Here is a 17,701-nt window from a genome sequence, read left to right as displayed (position 1 = left end):
TTTCACAATCGGGATGCCAATTTTGACATCAGCGTTTATTGAGCACGTGCAGGTCACATGATTTGTGCGGCATCACGTGATCAAACTATAAAAAAATATATGTACAAGATGACATCACAGTGACATCAGCCGTTTCTCATGTCATCATCGCAGGCTGATATGAGCTCTATGATGGCGGGAAGTCGCAGGAAATACGGAGTCTTTTTATACGTTACCATAGAAACCATCGGAATTTTGCGTGCGAGTGAACGTTTGTGCGCGCGCGCGTCACTTCCACACTTTGATGATGCCGTCTCTGGACGAGGTGACGATGAATCCTTGCGTGGTCTGGAAAGTGGCGATGTCCGTGATGATGTCGTGGTGCCCCACCGGCAGCGACTCGGGTCCTCGGCGTGGCGAGTCCTCGACCGCGCCGCTCTTCTGCTTGCTGTGGATCTCCTGCGAGGGCGGCGCAAACACACGCACACAGACATGAACTCACTGGATGTGAGTAGTGGTGGTGGAAGTACCGGTACTACTGTACCCAAATCAATTTTTCAGTTACTTTTGAAAATTTGGAAAATGAATCTGGCTGCGCAGCCTCGCTTACCTGCACCACCTCGGTCCCTTCAATGATCTTCCTGCTGTACAGAACGGATGGGCAGTGCAGCGAGTCGTTGGCGCCGCCTGCCACGATGTACGACCTCTCCGGGTACACCAGATCCCAGAACCTGCCGGGCACAAAGTCACTTAGTTTGGAATTTGAATGACGGTGATAGATTTCCCCCAAAATATCTGTCAAAATTCATCCATTCGTTGTCCATGTTGCTTATCCTCACAGGGGTCACGGGAGTACCGAAACCAATGTGAACAGGCCAGTTAGTCACAAGGCAGAAGTTAAAGTTAAAATTAACGTTTGAATTCAAATTCAAACTGAGATGGCATCAAAACACCAGGAGTTGAATCTGTGCAAGAATTTGGTTAAAAATAATATCATGTCAAAGTTTGTTTGTAAAATAATTAGTCTTGAAATCAGAGGTCACAGATATAGCTTGTGGTATTTTTGTGCTGTCTGAGTTAGAATTTAAGATGTTGAATCTTTTGATAAAAAATTGATTAGAAATTTCATGATGCAAAAAAATTCAAATTAAATTTTGTTAGGCACAGATACAGTGTGTATATATACATATGAATTAAAACGTTATTTTTCTGAAGTACATTTTCATCATGAAATTTCAAACAGATTTTTTTTGTTGTTACAAAGTCAACATCCATCCATCCATTTTCTGAGCCGCTACGAAGTCAAAAACTCATGGTTAAAAATTCTAAATAAAAAAAAAAAAATCCAACATGGCACACATATCTTGTGGTGTTATATATCTGTGTATAGAAATTTGAATTGAAGACATGGAATGTTTGTAACCAAGAAATGTCTAACTGATGTTTTTCCTTTTTGCATTTCATTCATTTTTCCATTTTTTATTACTATGAAATATCACATATTTTTAATGGTAATAATAATAAATAATTCCAATAATAAATCCATCACAAATTCAAATTCAAACTTAGATAGCATAGATGTGGTGTTCTTTTGACATCTCAGGTTGAATTTGAATTCAAGATGTGAAATTTTGGGCAATTTTTTTCACGATTACAAAAATGTCTTTCCCTAATTTTTCTGTTTTAGAAATTCCACTTCTAAATCAGATGACAGAGACATACGTTAACGTGGTGTTTCTCTTCCATCTGAATTTGCATTTAAATTACTGGAGTTGAATTATTGAACCATGGAATTTTTTTTGCACAATGAATTATTATATGGTCAAAAAAAAAAATAAATAAATCCACATTTGCCAAAGTTCTAGTCACACCTGATCCTCATGTCAGAGCCGGCGGTGAGCAGCAGCGGGTTCCCGTCCGCCGGGCTGCAGTAGATCCCGTGCACGCTGTGAGGCGACGGCTGCAACACAGGAACGCGGAGCATGAGAGCTTGCAGACTCAACTGCCGTCAAATTTGCAAAACATTGGCACGAGTGACGCTATAAACTCCAATTACTACTTTCATATTTACCGAAAAATATTCTTTTTGTCTAACTTTTTGTATTATTATTGCCCAATAATGCTTCTCACCTGCAACTCGGACAGCGGCGGCGCCGCGCTGGCCCATAGCGTGAACTTCCGATCTCCCGTCTCCATGTCCCACATGGACACCTCGTTGTTGCCTTGCACAGCTGCGCACAAGCGCGTCACACGGCCAGGAAGTCAACGGCAAGTAAACAGGAAGTGAGTGAACAACGCAAGGGGAGGGGGGGGGTGTTCTCTCACCGGCTATGACGGACGACTGGTAGAGCGGGTGCATGAGCAGGCGTCGGATGCGGGCGCGCACCGGGTGCGTGTGGTTGGAGATGGGGAGCTGGAAGCGCATATCCCAGCATGCCATAGTGCCGCTGCTCGTACCTGCAAGCAACGCACGCTCAGGTTGTGTTCGGAATCAGTACTTAAACATTACATAGTGAGTGAGTGAGTTCGCCATTTTATTGAGATGTTCAAATGTGGGCGGCACGCTGGGCTCAGCTGGTAAAGCGTTAGCCTCACAGTTCAGAGGTCCCGCGGTTCGATCCCGACCCCGCTTGTGTGGATTTTCTCCGGGCATTCCAGTTTCCTCCCACATCCCAAAAACATGCAACATTAATTGGAGACTCTAAATTGCCCCAAGGTGTGATTGTTAAGTGTGTGTTAGGGTGGTAACCAGTTCCAGGGTGTCCAGCACTCCCGCGACCCTCGTGAGGATAAGCGGGAAAGAAAATGGATGGATGGATGTTCCGATGTGGAGTGAGTATAGATTGTCCTGTCTCTCTCTCAAGCCTACAAGTAGTGAACAACCAATGGACTGTTTTCGAATTTCTTCATTCATTTTCTACTCCCTAATAACAATATAGCGGCGCCTTAAGAGACATATTTAATTCTTTCCATGGCCACACTTATTACGCCAAACAATTGCATCGCGTCTCATATTTCCTCAATGAAATGCCATATGTTCTAGCCTTCCACAAATGACTGTGAAAAATGCATCACAAAGGATAAAGAATATACGTCTGCAGGTATTGTTATATTATCCATCCACATTTGCTGCTCCACCATTTGTGTTCAAACGTGTGACTTACAGGGGTTATAACACAAACACACAAATGCTATTCAATAGTAGTCACTGCGTGTCCATAATCATTCCCTACTCCGTAATAACTAAAGAGACATTTTTATGTAGCGGACCATGTAGGTAAACTAAAAAGGCTACTTAATTTTTTCCACAGTGATTAGTAGTGCTGTGAACAAACTATGCCTAAAATTACAGCACATGGTATTCCCAGGCAGTCTCCCATCCAAGATCTAACCACGGGCCAAACCCGCTTAGCTTCCGAGATCTGACGAGATCGGCCGTTCTCAGGCTAGCGTGGCCGTAAGCCAAACAGAGAGCAATGCTGTTTTCTGAAATGCCAGCTGTGACTAATTTCACGCCAAGCATTGCCGGTAGATGCTGGCGGCCGGTCTTGATCACACCTTCACCCTGCGTCAAGCCTTACCCCCTCAACCAATTTTTTCAACAAACTACACGTTTCACAACAATGACATTTTCAGCTGAAAAAAAACTCAGATTTCCGCAAATCCGCGGAAAATTGTCATCGCTGTAAATAGTACGAGGAGTAATGATTTGATTGTGATTAACTAGCCATAAGCGACCGCCAATGCAAATAGCGACTGGAGATTGAAACGGTAAGTCCGTCCTCCAGTAATTGGGAAGTAGGAAATGAGTGAATGATTCCGACCACATCAAGTATGGCATGCGGCATGCTCACCGAGGCATAACCAGCACTGGTGCATGTCCACACTGAAGGAGGTGATGAGTCCCAGACGCAGGTCGTGCCGAAGCGTCCAAGCGTTGGAATTGGATCGAAGGTCCCAGCCCACCAGCGAGCCGTTTACCGTGGCGTACGCCAGCACGGCCTGAGCGCCGGAATTAAAATGGTGGATGTCCACGGCACAGCCGTCTTCCTGGAGATCCAGAGACCTGGAAGAAAGTACCAAATATTGGTGAAAGAAGCAATTTTGCATACTGCAGATATTTAGCATTTTTTATGTCGATCAAATGCAGTGGCGCCTCTGCCTACATTTTTCCAATTATGAACTTTCAACTAGCCTCTTTTCTTTTTGTCTTGAGTGAAGAGTGAAAAAGTTGAGATAGGGAAGTTGCGGACACCCCACGTCTAGACGGTGACAGCAAAAATCCTTCTTAAAAAAAATGGGGGGCTGAAAAGCTTGATTGCACTTTGTCATTCATTTCAAAGGTGAAGGATTATTTTAGATACACACGTTGTGAGATATGAGCATGGTCATTGAACAAATTAAATTCATAAAATCTAAATAAAATGCAATAAACAATGCAATGAATAAATTTTGAAAATTTTAATATTTTGTGTTGGTCTTACTTCGTGATTTATTCAGTGAAGTATTTATTTGATTTATTAAAAAAAAACAATTGCAAAGAAATATTTTTAAAAGAAATATTTTACGTGAAAAACGTTTTTTGTTAAATGTCTGGGAAAGGAAAGGAGGTCTTTGCTTTGGAAGCTCCTGATAGGTTAACTGAAAATGTGAGTTAATTGACGGCACAACTGGGGGTGGTTAGAGTACTGGTTTGGTAAACCAGGGGTTGTGGGTTCGGATCCCACTGGGGCCTCCACTCCCTGAGAAGGGTTGCGTCAGGAAGGGCATCCGGCGTAAAAATTGTGCCAAACATATATGTGCGTTCATCTGAGATGACACGGTCTGGTGACCCCGAAAGGGACAAGCCGAAAGAAACTTACTTACCCTTGTTGATTAAAAAAAGTTAACTATTTTTTCATCAATCTGATTTAAATAATTTGCTATTTACTCATAAATAACAGAACAATACAAAATTCTTATATTAATTCAACTTTCATATTCTACATATATATTTTCACTTTCTATCAAACATAGTTCATTAAAAATAACTCAATTACAAAAAGTCTACAATATTATTTAGTTCATTTACCTTATTTAAGAATTAAATATAGAAATGATGAGTAAAAAAAATAGCTTTAATAGTAAAATAAGATGTTTTAGATTACATATTGGATTCCAAGATATATTTTATTAATTGTGTAGACAAGGCAATTAAAATTGAGACTGAATACTTATTGTATCACTGAAATAAACCATTTTCCATATGCATCTGCGGTTACCTGGTCTGGAAGGGTTGGACCTTGGGCGATTTTGGTGGTTTGTTGGCTTCGACCGCCAGCAGCTGGATGGCGCCGTTGTCGGACGCCACGGCCAAGTAATGCGAACCCTGGCAGAAGGTCAGCGTCTTGACGTGGCCGCCGACACGCGAGTACGTCAACACCGACCTGGTGGTGGTGGTCTTGCCCTCCATCTTCTGACTGTCCCACACTTTGACGGTGCCGTCGTTGGACGCCGTGGCGAAGATGGCGTGCTCGTCCGACACGCGGATGCGGTTGACGGCCGCTTTGTGCTCGTGGAGGTGGGCCACCAGCAGCCCCTTCGGGTGCCACCCTGAAACACTCGCATGTGTTACACGCCTATGACGAGCCATTGGAGCATTTATTCCATATCCTACTCGTGTGCTGAATTGCCCAGGTACTAGTCCTCTTTTTGTCCTCTATACAATTACTGTAAATACCGGTCTACGGAGCGCACCTGGTTATAAGCCTCACCCAGTACATTTGTAAAGGAAATAGCATTTGGTACATACATATGCCGCAGTTCAGTAAAATCCACAAGTGCCCACATTGAAACACGAGAGATTTACAAAGAAAGACGGCAGACTAGTTTAACGCTAGTGCCGCCGCGCTTACGCTTTGAAAACTGCACTAAGGCTAACACTAACGCTAGCAGCGTTGAAAGCGTGTGAAAAAAGTCGCAGTTTATAGGCCGGAAATTACGGTAAGTGCACTAATAGAAGGACTTGGGGGGCACCAGTACAGACTACATGTCAGCAGTGAGGCAAGACTGCACCTTTTCACAAGTGTCCTTCACGTACTACTCATGGTATTCTACTTGTTTACACTGAGCGCTTGCAAAATAACTATTAGTACGTAGCTGCTAGTGGCAGAAATGTCATAAAGTAATGGAAGACAGTAGTGGGAAAACGTCACTAGTGTAACTTAGTTACGGCGCACTTGTAGAATTACAATCACAACTACATGTTACTAGCATGACAAAACTGCTCTAGTTGACAACTGGATGCTACTAGTACTTTAGGACACTCTACTCATTAATGTGTAGTGCTTCAATAGTAGTGCACAGGGGTCAACTAGTGCATAGTTATTCTACTAGTCCGTCGAAATTCTTCTGCTTTACTCCAGAGACGTCACAGAGTAATGGACAACAGTACACGAAAAACGTCACTATACTTATACACAGTCATTATACTTGTGCACTCTAATCGTAGAACTAGTTGCACATAGACTTCAACTACTGCAGAGTCCTACTCGCAAATTGATTTCAAGTATTGGATAGTTTTGCCTTAGTAATAACCTGGAGCGGTTCTTCTAATGCGCTCTCATTGCTCTACTAGTGGGCAGAAGTTGTGGAAGACAGTAGTGAGGAAAAAAAAAATATTAGTGTTTGTTCTACTAATGTAGATGTGGTGGGGCTACCATGAACTAGCACGGACACTTTTCAAATGTTACCAGTGAGGCAAAACTGTGCACTAGATGATTGTGGCTACGAGTAATACTCCTGACCATGTACTAGTTAACAGCTAGCGCTTTACTAGGAGTACGAACAGCACACAGATGTCAACTAGTGCAGAGTGTTGCCTTACTAGTAATGTGTTTTCCAGTCATTTATTTTATTATTATTATTTTTTAATCTGACTCCTTCTATTGAAGTGGGCGACAAGAGAAAAGCAACAGTGGGAGTTTACCGGGCGGCGGCGGGCGACTCTCCCACTCGGCGCTCTCCATCATCTGCTTGGCCATGCGCTCGGCGCTGCACTGGTCGCGCTTCTGTTGCACCAGCTGCTGCAGCTCCACCTTGCACGTGTTGACGCGGCGCTGATAGCTGAGCCCGATCATCGCGGCCTGCTGCACGGTGACCGCCGGCGACGCCGCATTCTTCCGGGATTGACTCGATGGCCCGTCGGGCGCCTGCAAGACAGTTGACAGTGGGGGACAAAACACATTCTTCTTAAGTACATATGTTTGTGGTGAAATGTTCCTCCAATAATAATTTTTAGTTTCACAGTAAACTTCAGCTGAAACTGTTAGATGGAAATTTTAGGTAAATAGATTTTTTTATTTTGTTGTTGATTTGTTCAGAAGGCCCAATCAAGGCTCCAGCTTCAAAGAACTGGAATTTTTTTCCTCAGGCCAAGTACACAACATTTTTAGCAAACTGTATTGTGTTTTCTCCGTGCACTCCGGTTTCTTCCCACATCCCAAAAACATGCAACATTAATTGGACACTCTAAATTGCCCCTAGGTGTGATTATGAGTGTGGCTGTTTTTATCTATATGCCCTGCGATTTGCTGGCAACCAGTTCAGGGTGTACCCCGCCCGCCTGCCCGTTGATAGCTGGGATAGGCTCCAACACTCCCCGCGACCCTCGTGAGGATAAGCGGCAAAGAAAATGGATGGATGTATTTGTTACTATCCACACCTTCCCATTGATGACTAAAAAAACGGCAGTGATTAGTCGGACATATATGAGGGCGAGCTTTACCATGGAGCCCTGCGTGGCGGATGCGGCGGCGGTGGAGGCGGGCTCCTGAGATCCAAACATGCTCTTCCACTCCTCGTTCATGATGGAGTCCTGCTTGGTGTGCTTCCTCGCTGCGGGAGGCCAAAAGTTAGCGTAAGTGAACCCAATTTGACCACTTTGATGACGCCTGCAATGAAAATAACTTGCACGCCTCTCATCTAGAAAATTCTATAGACGGGGAGCAGTAAGTGAGGTCCATACGGCTCCACCTAAATGAGGAAAATTAATATGAGACTCACCTCGCTTGTCATCAACCTCCCCTTTGGGCTTGGCAAGGTCCACTTGGCGTCCGGTGATGCCCAGCATGGCCAGGTCGATGACGCCGGTCTGGGCCGCCTCCCCCAGGTGGGTCTGTTCACCCATATTGGCTTTGGCCCTGTTGGACTTGAGCATGAAGTCTCGGAGCGCCAGCAGCTTGTCTTCCTCCGCCTCAGTCATTCCCTGCACGAGGCACCCAAACACGACAAGCGCTTGCTAATTTGTACTCATCCATCATATCACGTATCCAGAATACCTTTCCCTATTAAAATGAACTGATTCGTCAGAAAACCTACAAAAATGTTTCAGTTTTTAAATAAGGAAACAATGGGATTTTATTCCACTTCATAAATACATACAGTAATTATATAATTAATGTAAAAAAAAATTCAATTTGTGCAACATGATTATTTAGTGGGCTCCCTCTTGTGTCTATCCTTTGTCCACCAGGGGGCAGTACAAAACATACACCAATACAAAAAGATGGTAAAGACTAAGTGACTCAGTAGGCATTAATTGGACACTCTAAATTGCAGCTGGGTGTGATTATGACTGCAGCTGTTTTTCTCAATGTGCCCTGCGATTGGCTGGCAACCAGTTCAGGGTGTATCCCGCTTCCTGCCCGTTGACAGCTGGGATAGGCTCGGGCACTCCCTGCAACCCTCGTGAGGATAAGCGGTGAAGAAAATGGATGGATGGATAGACTCAGTAGGCTGCCGTAACAGTAGGGTTTTTCTTATTTACGGAGGATATATGGGTGGCACGGTGACTCAGGTGGTAAAGTGTTTGCCTCACAGTTCTTAGGACCCAGGTTAGTTCCCAGCCTCGCCTGTGTGGAGTTTGCACGTTCTCCCCATGCCTGGGTGGGTTTTCTCCGGGCACTCCGGTTACCTCCCACATCCCAAAAACATGCTACATTAATTGGAAACTCTAAATTGGCCGTAGGTGTGATTGTGAGTGCGGCTGTTTGTCTCTATGTGCCCTGCGATTGGTTGGCAACTAGTTCAGGGTGTACCCCACCTCCTGCCCATTGACAGCTGGGATAGGTGCCAGCATTCCACGTGACCCTCGTGAGGATAAGTGGCGAAGAAAATGGATATATATATACATATATATATATGCTCAAAAATCTGTTACATCTATTGCTTAAAGGGTTAAAACTACCACAACGTTGTTGCTAGTTTTGTTAGCGCATTTATGGCATTTTGCATTTTGTATTAGCATTAAGGTAGGAAAAAATATAGCTCATATCTTGAAAGGCTTGTAAGTCAACTCACGCGTAAAACAGGGTACCACTGTAGTGACAGGGAGAACAATGAAATGCTCTTCCAATGGATTCGAGTAAAAGGTACTATTAACTTGTGTATCCACCTATTGACAATCATACAGCAGAATAATTGTGGTTTTTAATCAAATTTCAAATGTGAGTATGAAAATAGAAGTTGTTTGAAGACTTATAAATACCGTCATGTCTATATTAATTCATCTTAGCCATTCTTTGGCATTGCACACCCTACAAATTATGTTAGTATTAAGATGGCAGACTTTCAATAGATGAAATTATGTTGGTTTGTGTGAACATTTTGGTGCTTAAATTCTCCTGATTTATGTGTGAGTTTCATAGTAAATAGCCTTTCCTTTTGTTTTGACTCCGGTACAAATAAATTGGCCAAAAAGAGATTTGTTTTGATTATGGCTCAGGTGTGTTCACCTGCGAGAGCAGCTTCTTGAGCAGCTGAGCGATGGCGGGGTCCTCGGGCGGCGGGCACTCGGGGATGGAGCCGGCGCGCTTCTTCTGCCGGAGCAGCAGGTGGCGGAAGAGGCTAGCGATGTCTTTGGAGCGCAGCGCGTAATCAAAGATAGAGCGACTCAGTGGCTCCTTCAGGACGCTCAGCAAGACCAGCTCCTTGTCGATCTGAGGACAACACGCCCGGCAAACGTGAGCAAGGAGGGTGGCGACGAAAATGAGGAGGACGCCCTAACCTGGATGATGGGCTGCGTCACGAAGGGGTTGAGGTGCGGCATCAGCTTGCAGTACACGTCAGCCACGTTGAGGTGCTGCGCGACCACCGTGATGAAGCCCACGGCTCCGTAACGGATCCACAGGTTGGGGTGGCACAGGAATGGCGCTGCATGGACGAAACAAGAACACTGAAGGCACCAAGGAACCAAGACCTGCCACAAAGCTGAAAAGTACTTCTGTGCTCCAGGGGATACATTTGATTAATACAAGAGACAGATAGGGAAGGTGATTTATAGATTTGGTATATTAAAAAAAAAAAAAAAAAAAATCAAGCCATAAGTCCTCAATAATAGAAAAGTAGGGAAGGAAACTGTCAGATTCCCCCGGAAAAATACTAGATCAGTTTGCAAATGCTAAACCATGAATATGCAAAGGTCCACTTTATATGTCCATCCATTTTCTTTGCCGCTTATCCTCACGAGGGTCGCGGGGAGTACTGGAGCCCATCCCAGCTGTCATCAGGCAGGAGGCAAGGCACACCGTGAACTGGTTGCCAGCTAATCGCAGGGCAAATGGAGACAAACAACCGCACACACAATAACACCATGGGGCAATTTAGAGTGTTCAATTAATGTTGCATGTTTTTTGGGATGCGGGAGGAAACCAGAGTGCCCGGAGAAAACCACGCAGGCACGGGGAGAACATGCAAACGCCACACTGGGAGGGCCGGGATCGAACCAGGGTCGTCAGAACTGTGAAGCCAACGCTTTACCAGCTTTTCCACCGTGCCGCCCCACTTAATGATTATAATTCCACTCAAAAAATGAATTAAAATTATACTGTGAAACATAATTGGTATTTTTGGGCAACATTGTAGATTGTATTATTTATGACTCAATTATTTAGACAAACATTTATTTAAAAAATTAATTAAACAATTTAAGTGAACAAAAAAATATTACAGACTCTTGCAAGCCACACACACACAATCCAGCACAGTCACAGAGAAGCTCCTGTGGGCTGCAGTATTTTCTATATATTTTATGCTTGCAGTTTTGTTCGTATAAAAATATCGTTAAAATGCATTTAAAGGTTTTGAAAACATTTGGGTGTTTTAATAGCTTTTCAAATGTCTTTAAAAGATGTCGGAGGAAAAAACATGGTCTCAGTAATGCAGTTTATGGTCTCTAAAATGTTAATTTTTACAAATTGTGCATGTCTGATATACTTCGAGTTCATTGCACAAGTTGTCCCGGAGGTGCACTCAGCACAAGACGTGAACTTACCGATGTCTCCAACAAACTCATAGATGTGAGGCTTCTGCAGCAGGCCCAGCTGGCACATGCACGTCAGCGCGTTAAGAGCTTTGTAGATGACGAACTCCTCCGTGTCGCTCAGGCCCTGCTGGAGGAGCGGCTTCAAGATGGCCGAGCTCTGCCAGCCCACGTACGCCGCCACGCCTCCACGTGGCGACATACAAAGACAACGTGAGGGTTAGAAACTGGGCAGTGGTTCCGAAACCCCAAGAAGTCCCCAAACTGTGACTTTGTCTGAATTTTTTTTCTTCCATAAACTATGATTTTCATCCATCCATTATCTGAGGTGCTTATCCTCACAAGGGTCACAGGAGTGCTAGACCCTATCCCAGCGGTCCTCAGTTTCACAATTCTTTCTCTAATTACCTGGCAGATTTATTTTGCTTTTCCCATGGTTTGAGAACTCCTGGCTTAGGGTCAAGACATGAACTAGCGCTCACCGACGATGCTGTCGAAGAAGGCGCCGCGCAGGTGCCAGTCGTTCTTGTCGTTGAGGAAGGTGATCATGTGCGACAGCAGCACGTCGTTGGCCTTCTGCCGGCCGAAGAAGACGCAGAGGCGCGTGATGCCGTTCTCCATCAGCGACTGCTTCACCACGTTCTCGGAGTCGCTCAGCAGTGTCACCACTTTCTGCTGCACCATCTCGTGGAGCGCCTGCAGCTCTGCGCAGACACCTCAATGCTACTGATCGCTATTAAGCCAGTAGATCTCTCGCTCTCACACACACACACACACACATTTGGTCGAGAGAGACATCGACTTTTTTTCCACACGCTTTCAACCCTGCGGTTTACGCGGTGATGCGGCTAATTTGTGCATTTTTTTCCCTCACGGCCCCAAGGGGGTACTCGAGCGGAAAAGGTAAGAATGAGACCGGTGGAATATATGTGCCGAGGAAGTGACTTTTACCGGTGTGATGGTCTGAGCCCTCCCGGTGCTGAAAAGTCTTCTTGTGATTAACGTCCCCATCCATGCTTCAACATGTGCCATTCGACAACTTGTCACCGAGTGTTCATGTTCGCTATTGTGTGTGCGAAATGTTTCAAGGATTACCTATATAAGGACGAGAAAGGCGGACAAGGAGGCTTCTTCTCACGACCTCGCTGCTGCTCTGGGAAACTACGCTGCTCGGAACACTACACAGACGCCTGCTGCCTTTCGTTTTTGGACCGGCCAGAACTTTCGCTAATTTGGAATACCCTGCTGGCACGAACATTTGCTTGTTTGGGAACACTCGTTCAACATTGTTGAGTATTCACCGTTGTGGCTCAGCTACTCTGTTCTTGAACGCCTATTTTGTGTTAGCTATTTCATCGTGTTTGTGTTGTGTTGATGTGTGCGAGATTAAATTGTCTGAAACGCAATACAACTACCTCGTCTGCATTTTGCTGGTTTGAACAAAGGGGGACGTTAGTCTAAATTCACACGTAACACTCTAGACGTCTCTGAAAGACAAACACAATGAATGTACATATATGTGTATATCTTTTTATAAATTTTTTTGAAGGTTAGCGTTAGGATATAACGTATGTTAGCTCCCTCTGTGTAGAAGAAGGAGGAGGAGGAATGAGAGCGAGAATGAGAGACCCTAATTTCCCAGTAAGCGTCTGCGACGTACCCAGAGTTCCCCTGTGAGTAATGCATTTGCATTTATCACAAGGAGACTTTGCAGCACGGGGGAGCGCTCAGACCGTCACACCGGCGCTGTTAGCGCTGAGCTAGCGTTAGCGCTATGCTAGCGTATTGCTGCTGTGTTACTGGCGTGTCTCAGTGATATTTACCGGTAAGTCTTATTTTAACCAGCCCTGTTAGCGTTAACGCTAGCATGGTGGTAGCGTTTCTGTATACCGTCTTTCTTTGTAAATATCTCGTGTTTGAATCTGGGTTTCAACATGGGCACTAGCGGCTTTTACACAGCTCCGGCGTATGTATGTACCAAATGGTATTTCCTTTAAAATGCACTCGGTGAGATTTATAACCATGAGCTTAGCTGCACCAACCTGAGTCGTAGTTGTCGCTGGGGTGTAGAGTTTCCTCCGCCTCCTCGCTGCTGGCATCGTGCTCCGTGCCAACATTGTTCTCCTGTACTAACTCCAGGAAGCGCAGGGCACTCTCTGCTAGGTGCGCCACATTCTCTGATACCAACAACAACAAAAACTTGTGTGAACCGACATAAATGTTATTACTGCACTCGAATGCTTAAATAAAATACATGCAAATACTTTGCAGAAAAAGTGTCTGTTTGAGTCGGTGGGGTGCATGGTATACATGGGTGTAAGGGATCACAATACTGTAGAAACAAAATTTGAGCCAGGAAAACCCCTGGACACAGTTGCCGCTTACCCGCGTAGGCCAGCCTGACAATGGTGGCGTCGTCCTGCGCCAGGTGGGCGATGCCCGGCAAGATGTACTCGGGATAGATGTTGACGTCATTGCGCGGCACCTCCTTGACCAGAGCCAGCACCTTGGTGAGGGTCCGCACCGCCTGGGCTCGCACACGCGGCACGGGATCGTTGCAGAAGTGCAACAGGTACGGGGTGATGCGGTCCAGCAGGATGTCCACGCCCAGACGTGGCGCCAGGTGGAGGATCAGCTCCAGCGCTGCCAGCTTGGAGTCGCACGAGTGCAGGGTCTGGAGGCAGGAAGTGATGACCGACGCCAGTACAATCAGGCCTTGCTGCTCCTTGGCACTCACTGCGCCGTCGCCCGCATCCTGGGAGGAACTCGCCGTGCCTGCACCAAGAACAGACTAACGTGTATTAGCTCATGAGGAGGAAACAATTCTCTTTTAAAAAAGATTCACTCATCCACCTTGGTCAAAGAACACTTGAGGAAGCAAAAGTACATCATACCAAGGTCGGTGGATAAATACTTAAGTACGATTTTTAAAAACACTCTAATAAATGTACTGATTCATATTCTTAACAGTGTACTTTTACCACCACATCAAAAACACTTGCTATATCCGTTACGCAGCACCTCTTAGGTTGTGCAGGATGTTGTCCAGGTTCTTGCGTATGACGAGCACTCTCTCATCAGCCGACTGGAAAGTGTCTTTGGCGAACTGCGCCATGTAAGGCAGCAGGAAGGTGTAGAAGATGTCGGGGAAGGCTTTTCCCCGCTGCTGCTTCAAGTAGTCCTCGGCCGCCAAGCGCCGCTCCGGTTCCCGCTGAACCATCTGAGCCACCTGAGGATCATCAGAAAAGGCGTGTTTGGGATGTTTCCCACAGTTTCCGCACCGCCGTGTCAAACACTGGTCCCACCAGCTCTCGGATGCTCCGGTCCTCGATTTTCTCCAGGACCTGTTCCGTCTGGAAGTGTCCTTTCCGGTAAGCCAGCAGCTGGGACAGATCGAAGAGCGGGACGCCCTCCGTGAAGAGCTCGGCGATCACGCAGCCTGGGTAAAAACAGAGATATCCTGCTGATGTTTGAGGATATAAAAAGTCTCCACACCCCTGTTGAAATGGCAGGCGTTTGTGTTATAAAAAAAATGTATACTTTCTCCACCATTACTGACTTACAACCTGCACAACACATAAAAAAAAAAAGATATTTTCAAGAGGGGAAGTAAAAATGAGGAACTGAGACAAGTGTACACGTGCTCTTACAACCGAGGATTCAACTGTTCACATTCAAACTCATTAAATATGAATCACAGCACACAATCACTACCATTTAAATTGCCTCTAATTAACACCAAATAACGTTCAGAAGTTATAGTTGGCTTTTCCTAACATGTTTTGCTTCATAGATGACGCACTGACTAATATAAGGAAGTGTTGATATTTGTTTAAAAAGAAAAAGTTCCTAATTGTTTTGAGAAAACTTGAAACAAAGGTTGTTGTTTTTTTCATTTATTCGTCTGCACCAGGAATTCATCCATCCATCCATTTTCTTTGCCGCTTATCCTCACGAGGGTTGCGGGTAATGCTGGAGCCTATCCCAGCTGTCAACGGGCAGCAGGCGGGATACACCCTGTCCAATTAATGTTGCATGTTTTTGGGATGTGGCAGGAAACCCACGCAGGCACGGGGAAAACATGCAAATTCCACACAGGCGGGGCCGGGATAGAACCCGGGTCCTCAGAACTGTGAGGCCAACGCTTTACCAGCTGAACCACCGTGCCGCCCACCAGGAATCTTGTGGGATTTTTTTTCGGACAGTTTATGTCTCTCCAAGAGATTCACTACAGTAACAGCATGTCATGGTTTCCCATCCTGTCCCCTTGCGTTACGTCATATCTGTTGTTTTGTCCACGGTGGCTTGAAATTTGAATCCAGTGGCTGCCGGGACCAAAATGTAACACAACAGAAGCACCTCGTAGATCTTTTGCAATCTAGTTCCATTTTTTGCAAGCGTGGAGTTTTAGTGAATCCGGCCCCGGGGTACCTGCAGAGAAGATGTCCATGGCCTGCTTGAGCTCGCCTCTGCTCCTCTGGTTGCTGCTGCTCAAGTCCACCAGTGGAGTGTTCTGGTCGCTCTCTGCGGCAAACATGCTCCCGTCCACGAAGCGCTCGGGTGCGATGTAACAGGTGCGGCGGCGGGACGTGTCGAAGAAGTAGTTGAAGTCGGCGGGGTTGTCCTCCGGAAGGTAGGTGGGCTTGAAGCTGGCAAAGTCGCTGAGCAGCACCCAGTTCCAGCTGGTCACCATCACGTTCTCCGTCTTGATGTCGCCGTGCCGCACGCCAGCCTTGTGCGCCTGGTCCACGGCGGTGAGGATCTGAAAGGCCAGCCAGCGCTTCTCCACGTTGTTGAGGAACGGCCGCGTGCTAATGCGGTCGTACAGGTTGTCGCGCACGTACTGGCGGAAGAGAATGGCGGCCTTCTCCGTCAGCGACGTCTTCTGGAAGGGGAGGCAGTTGTGGCAGGAGTGCAGGCGGATCTTCAGCTCCTCCAGCTCCTGCTTGTAGCTGGTGAGCGGAAGCGACGGGTCCTGTATGGCGAACACCTTGACGACCAGCATACCCTCGCGGTGCTTGGCACGCGCCACCTTGAAGAAGCGCGTGCTGCCCAGACTCTTGTCGTACTCGTGGTCGTGGATGTCCGAGAAGTAGCTGTCCACCGACAAGATCTGTGATGGGGCGATGCCCGCCAGTTGATTGCCCATTGCTGCTGCTGGGGGGTCAAAGGGTACCATTATTCGTTATCCACCAAAGCAGTCAGTGTAGTATTTGAATGTGGATTTGTCTCAAAATAGGCCCATTGTTCCGCACACTATTATTACAACTTTGGCATACTACTAAATCAATTAGTGAGGCAAAGTTACTTGTGGGAGTTTTGTTGGTATTAGTAGGTCCAGGAGTCTACTAGTGTACAACAAAATCCTACTAGTTGTGCGTCGTAGTGTTGCGAGCACAGTATTTTACGAGTAAGGTTTAATTGCGCACAACTTGGCCAAAAGTGTCAGTTATTCAACTACTGTTCTGAATTCTTACTAGTAAAAAAATAAGAGTCTACTAATACATGGACATAAAGCTCGAGATCAAGCATATTGAAGAAATGAGAAAACAGCTTGATGGAATTCGGAAAATTATTAGTGTACTAATGTATCCAGGTAAGGCAATTGAGAACACATTCTAATGACACATGGCTACAAGTTGGGGCTAGTACAACTAGTACAGCGCACTCAGAGTGAAAAAAAATCATTCTACTAGTGCGCCCTAGTGCACTGAATGAGGATCAAACTACTACATGACCCTTAAGATGAAAATCTAGAACCGTCCTTGGACCACTACACGTTACGAGTAAAAGAAAACCGCACAAGCAGACAACTGCGTGTTACTAGTTCAACTAATGATGTAAAATTCTACTCGTTAACATCTGTCAAAGACCGTAATAGTATATAGACCTTAGCTTAAGGTGAATACCAGGGACATGGAATAATAATCATGCTTTCCCGAGACATGATATTCTCAATACATCATTGTATGCTTAAGGTGATCGGCTGACATCCTCATGTGACTCTTCATGCTAAATTTATTAACTATCAAGCCATGTATTTTCACTGTTGTACTTTATTTCCACAAGTATTAGAACATGTTTGAAGGCCAAGAAGCCGTCACATGACATAACGTTGGCATGAGGTTAGCATGCAGGCTAACGGTGCCAGGAAGCATCATTAGCCAAACACCCGAAAGCGTCCGTGAGAAAATAAAAATAAACAGGAAGTGATGTAAACATCGTCTTACCTGCGGGTGGCGCGGCTGCAGTAGTCACTGAGTTTATAAATTAGTGGCAACAACAAAAGAGAGAAAATAAACAAACCGTTCAAAGGAATTAGCGGAACGAGGTGAAGCGATTTGCTTCGAGCAGCTGTTGTTGTGATTCCGGGTCAGAATGTGACGTCATTAAGAAGACGCCCTGTCACTTTCAACGCAAAGA

The 17,701-nt window shown here is 45.6% G+C and overlaps 1 protein-coding gene across 3 annotated transcripts; it reads right to left on the bottom strand.

Annotated features, from left to right (window-relative positions):
* On the bottom strand, window positions 1-17,662 carry pik3r4 (phosphoinositide-3-kinase, regulatory subunit 4). Of its 3 annotated transcripts, none has more exons than XM_061820936.1 (20): window positions 17,509-17,662; window positions 15,710-16,435; window positions 14,584-14,717; window positions 14,300-14,507; window positions 13,664-14,053; window positions 13,321-13,455; window positions 11,761-11,982; window positions 11,291-11,464; window positions 10,025-10,170; window positions 9,753-9,956; window positions 8,023-8,224; window positions 7,745-7,854; window positions 6,947-7,169; window positions 5,241-5,571; window positions 3,834-4,045; window positions 2,305-2,436; window positions 2,110-2,210; window positions 1,851-1,939; window positions 590-710; window positions 1-438 (listed from the first exon to the last, which is right to left on the bottom strand). In XM_061820936.1, exons 2-20 carry the CDS (start codon window positions 16,425-16,427, stop codon window positions 268-270), a joined length of 4,023 nt encoding a protein of 1,340 aa, XP_061676920.1. In that variant the 5' UTR covers window positions 16,428-16,435; window positions 17,509-17,662; the 3' UTR covers window positions 1-267. The 3 variants fall into 3 exon arrangements, 2 of the variants coding, with proteins under 2 accessions (XP_061676920.1, XP_061676921.1); XM_061820937.1 differs by having other exon boundaries at window positions 15,710-16,432; window positions 17,509-17,658; XR_009795148.1 differs by lacking the exons at window positions 1-438; window positions 590-710; window positions 1,851-1,939; window positions 2,110-2,210 and having other exon boundaries at window positions 5,241-5,347; window positions 5,406-5,571.
* Window positions 17,663-17,701: the final 39 nt, after the last annotated feature.

This window comes from Syngnathoides biaculeatus, chromosome 5 (assembly GCF_019802595.1).
Source record: "Syngnathoides biaculeatus isolate LvHL_M chromosome 5, ASM1980259v1, whole genome shotgun sequence".
Classification (NCBI taxonomy): Eukaryota; Metazoa; Chordata; class Actinopteri; order Syngnathiformes; family Syngnathidae; genus Syngnathoides; species Syngnathoides biaculeatus.
Note: the sequence above shows the minus strand (reverse complement) of the source record. Positions and strands in the feature narration are given on the sequence as shown.

Coding starts and splice junctions, on each gene's coding strand:
- pik3r4 (XM_061820936.1), bottom strand. CDS start 16,427: ATGGGCAATCAACTGGCGGGCATCGCCCCATCACAGATCTTGTCGGTG. Junction 14,054..14,299: donor CATCCTGCACAACCTAAGAG/GTGCTGCGTAAC, acceptor TTCTTGGTGCAG/GCACGGCGAGTTCCTCCCAG. Junction 711..1,850: donor GGCTCTGACATGAGGATCAG/GTGTGACTAGAA, acceptor TGTGCCCGGCAG/GTTCTGGGATCTGGTGTACC.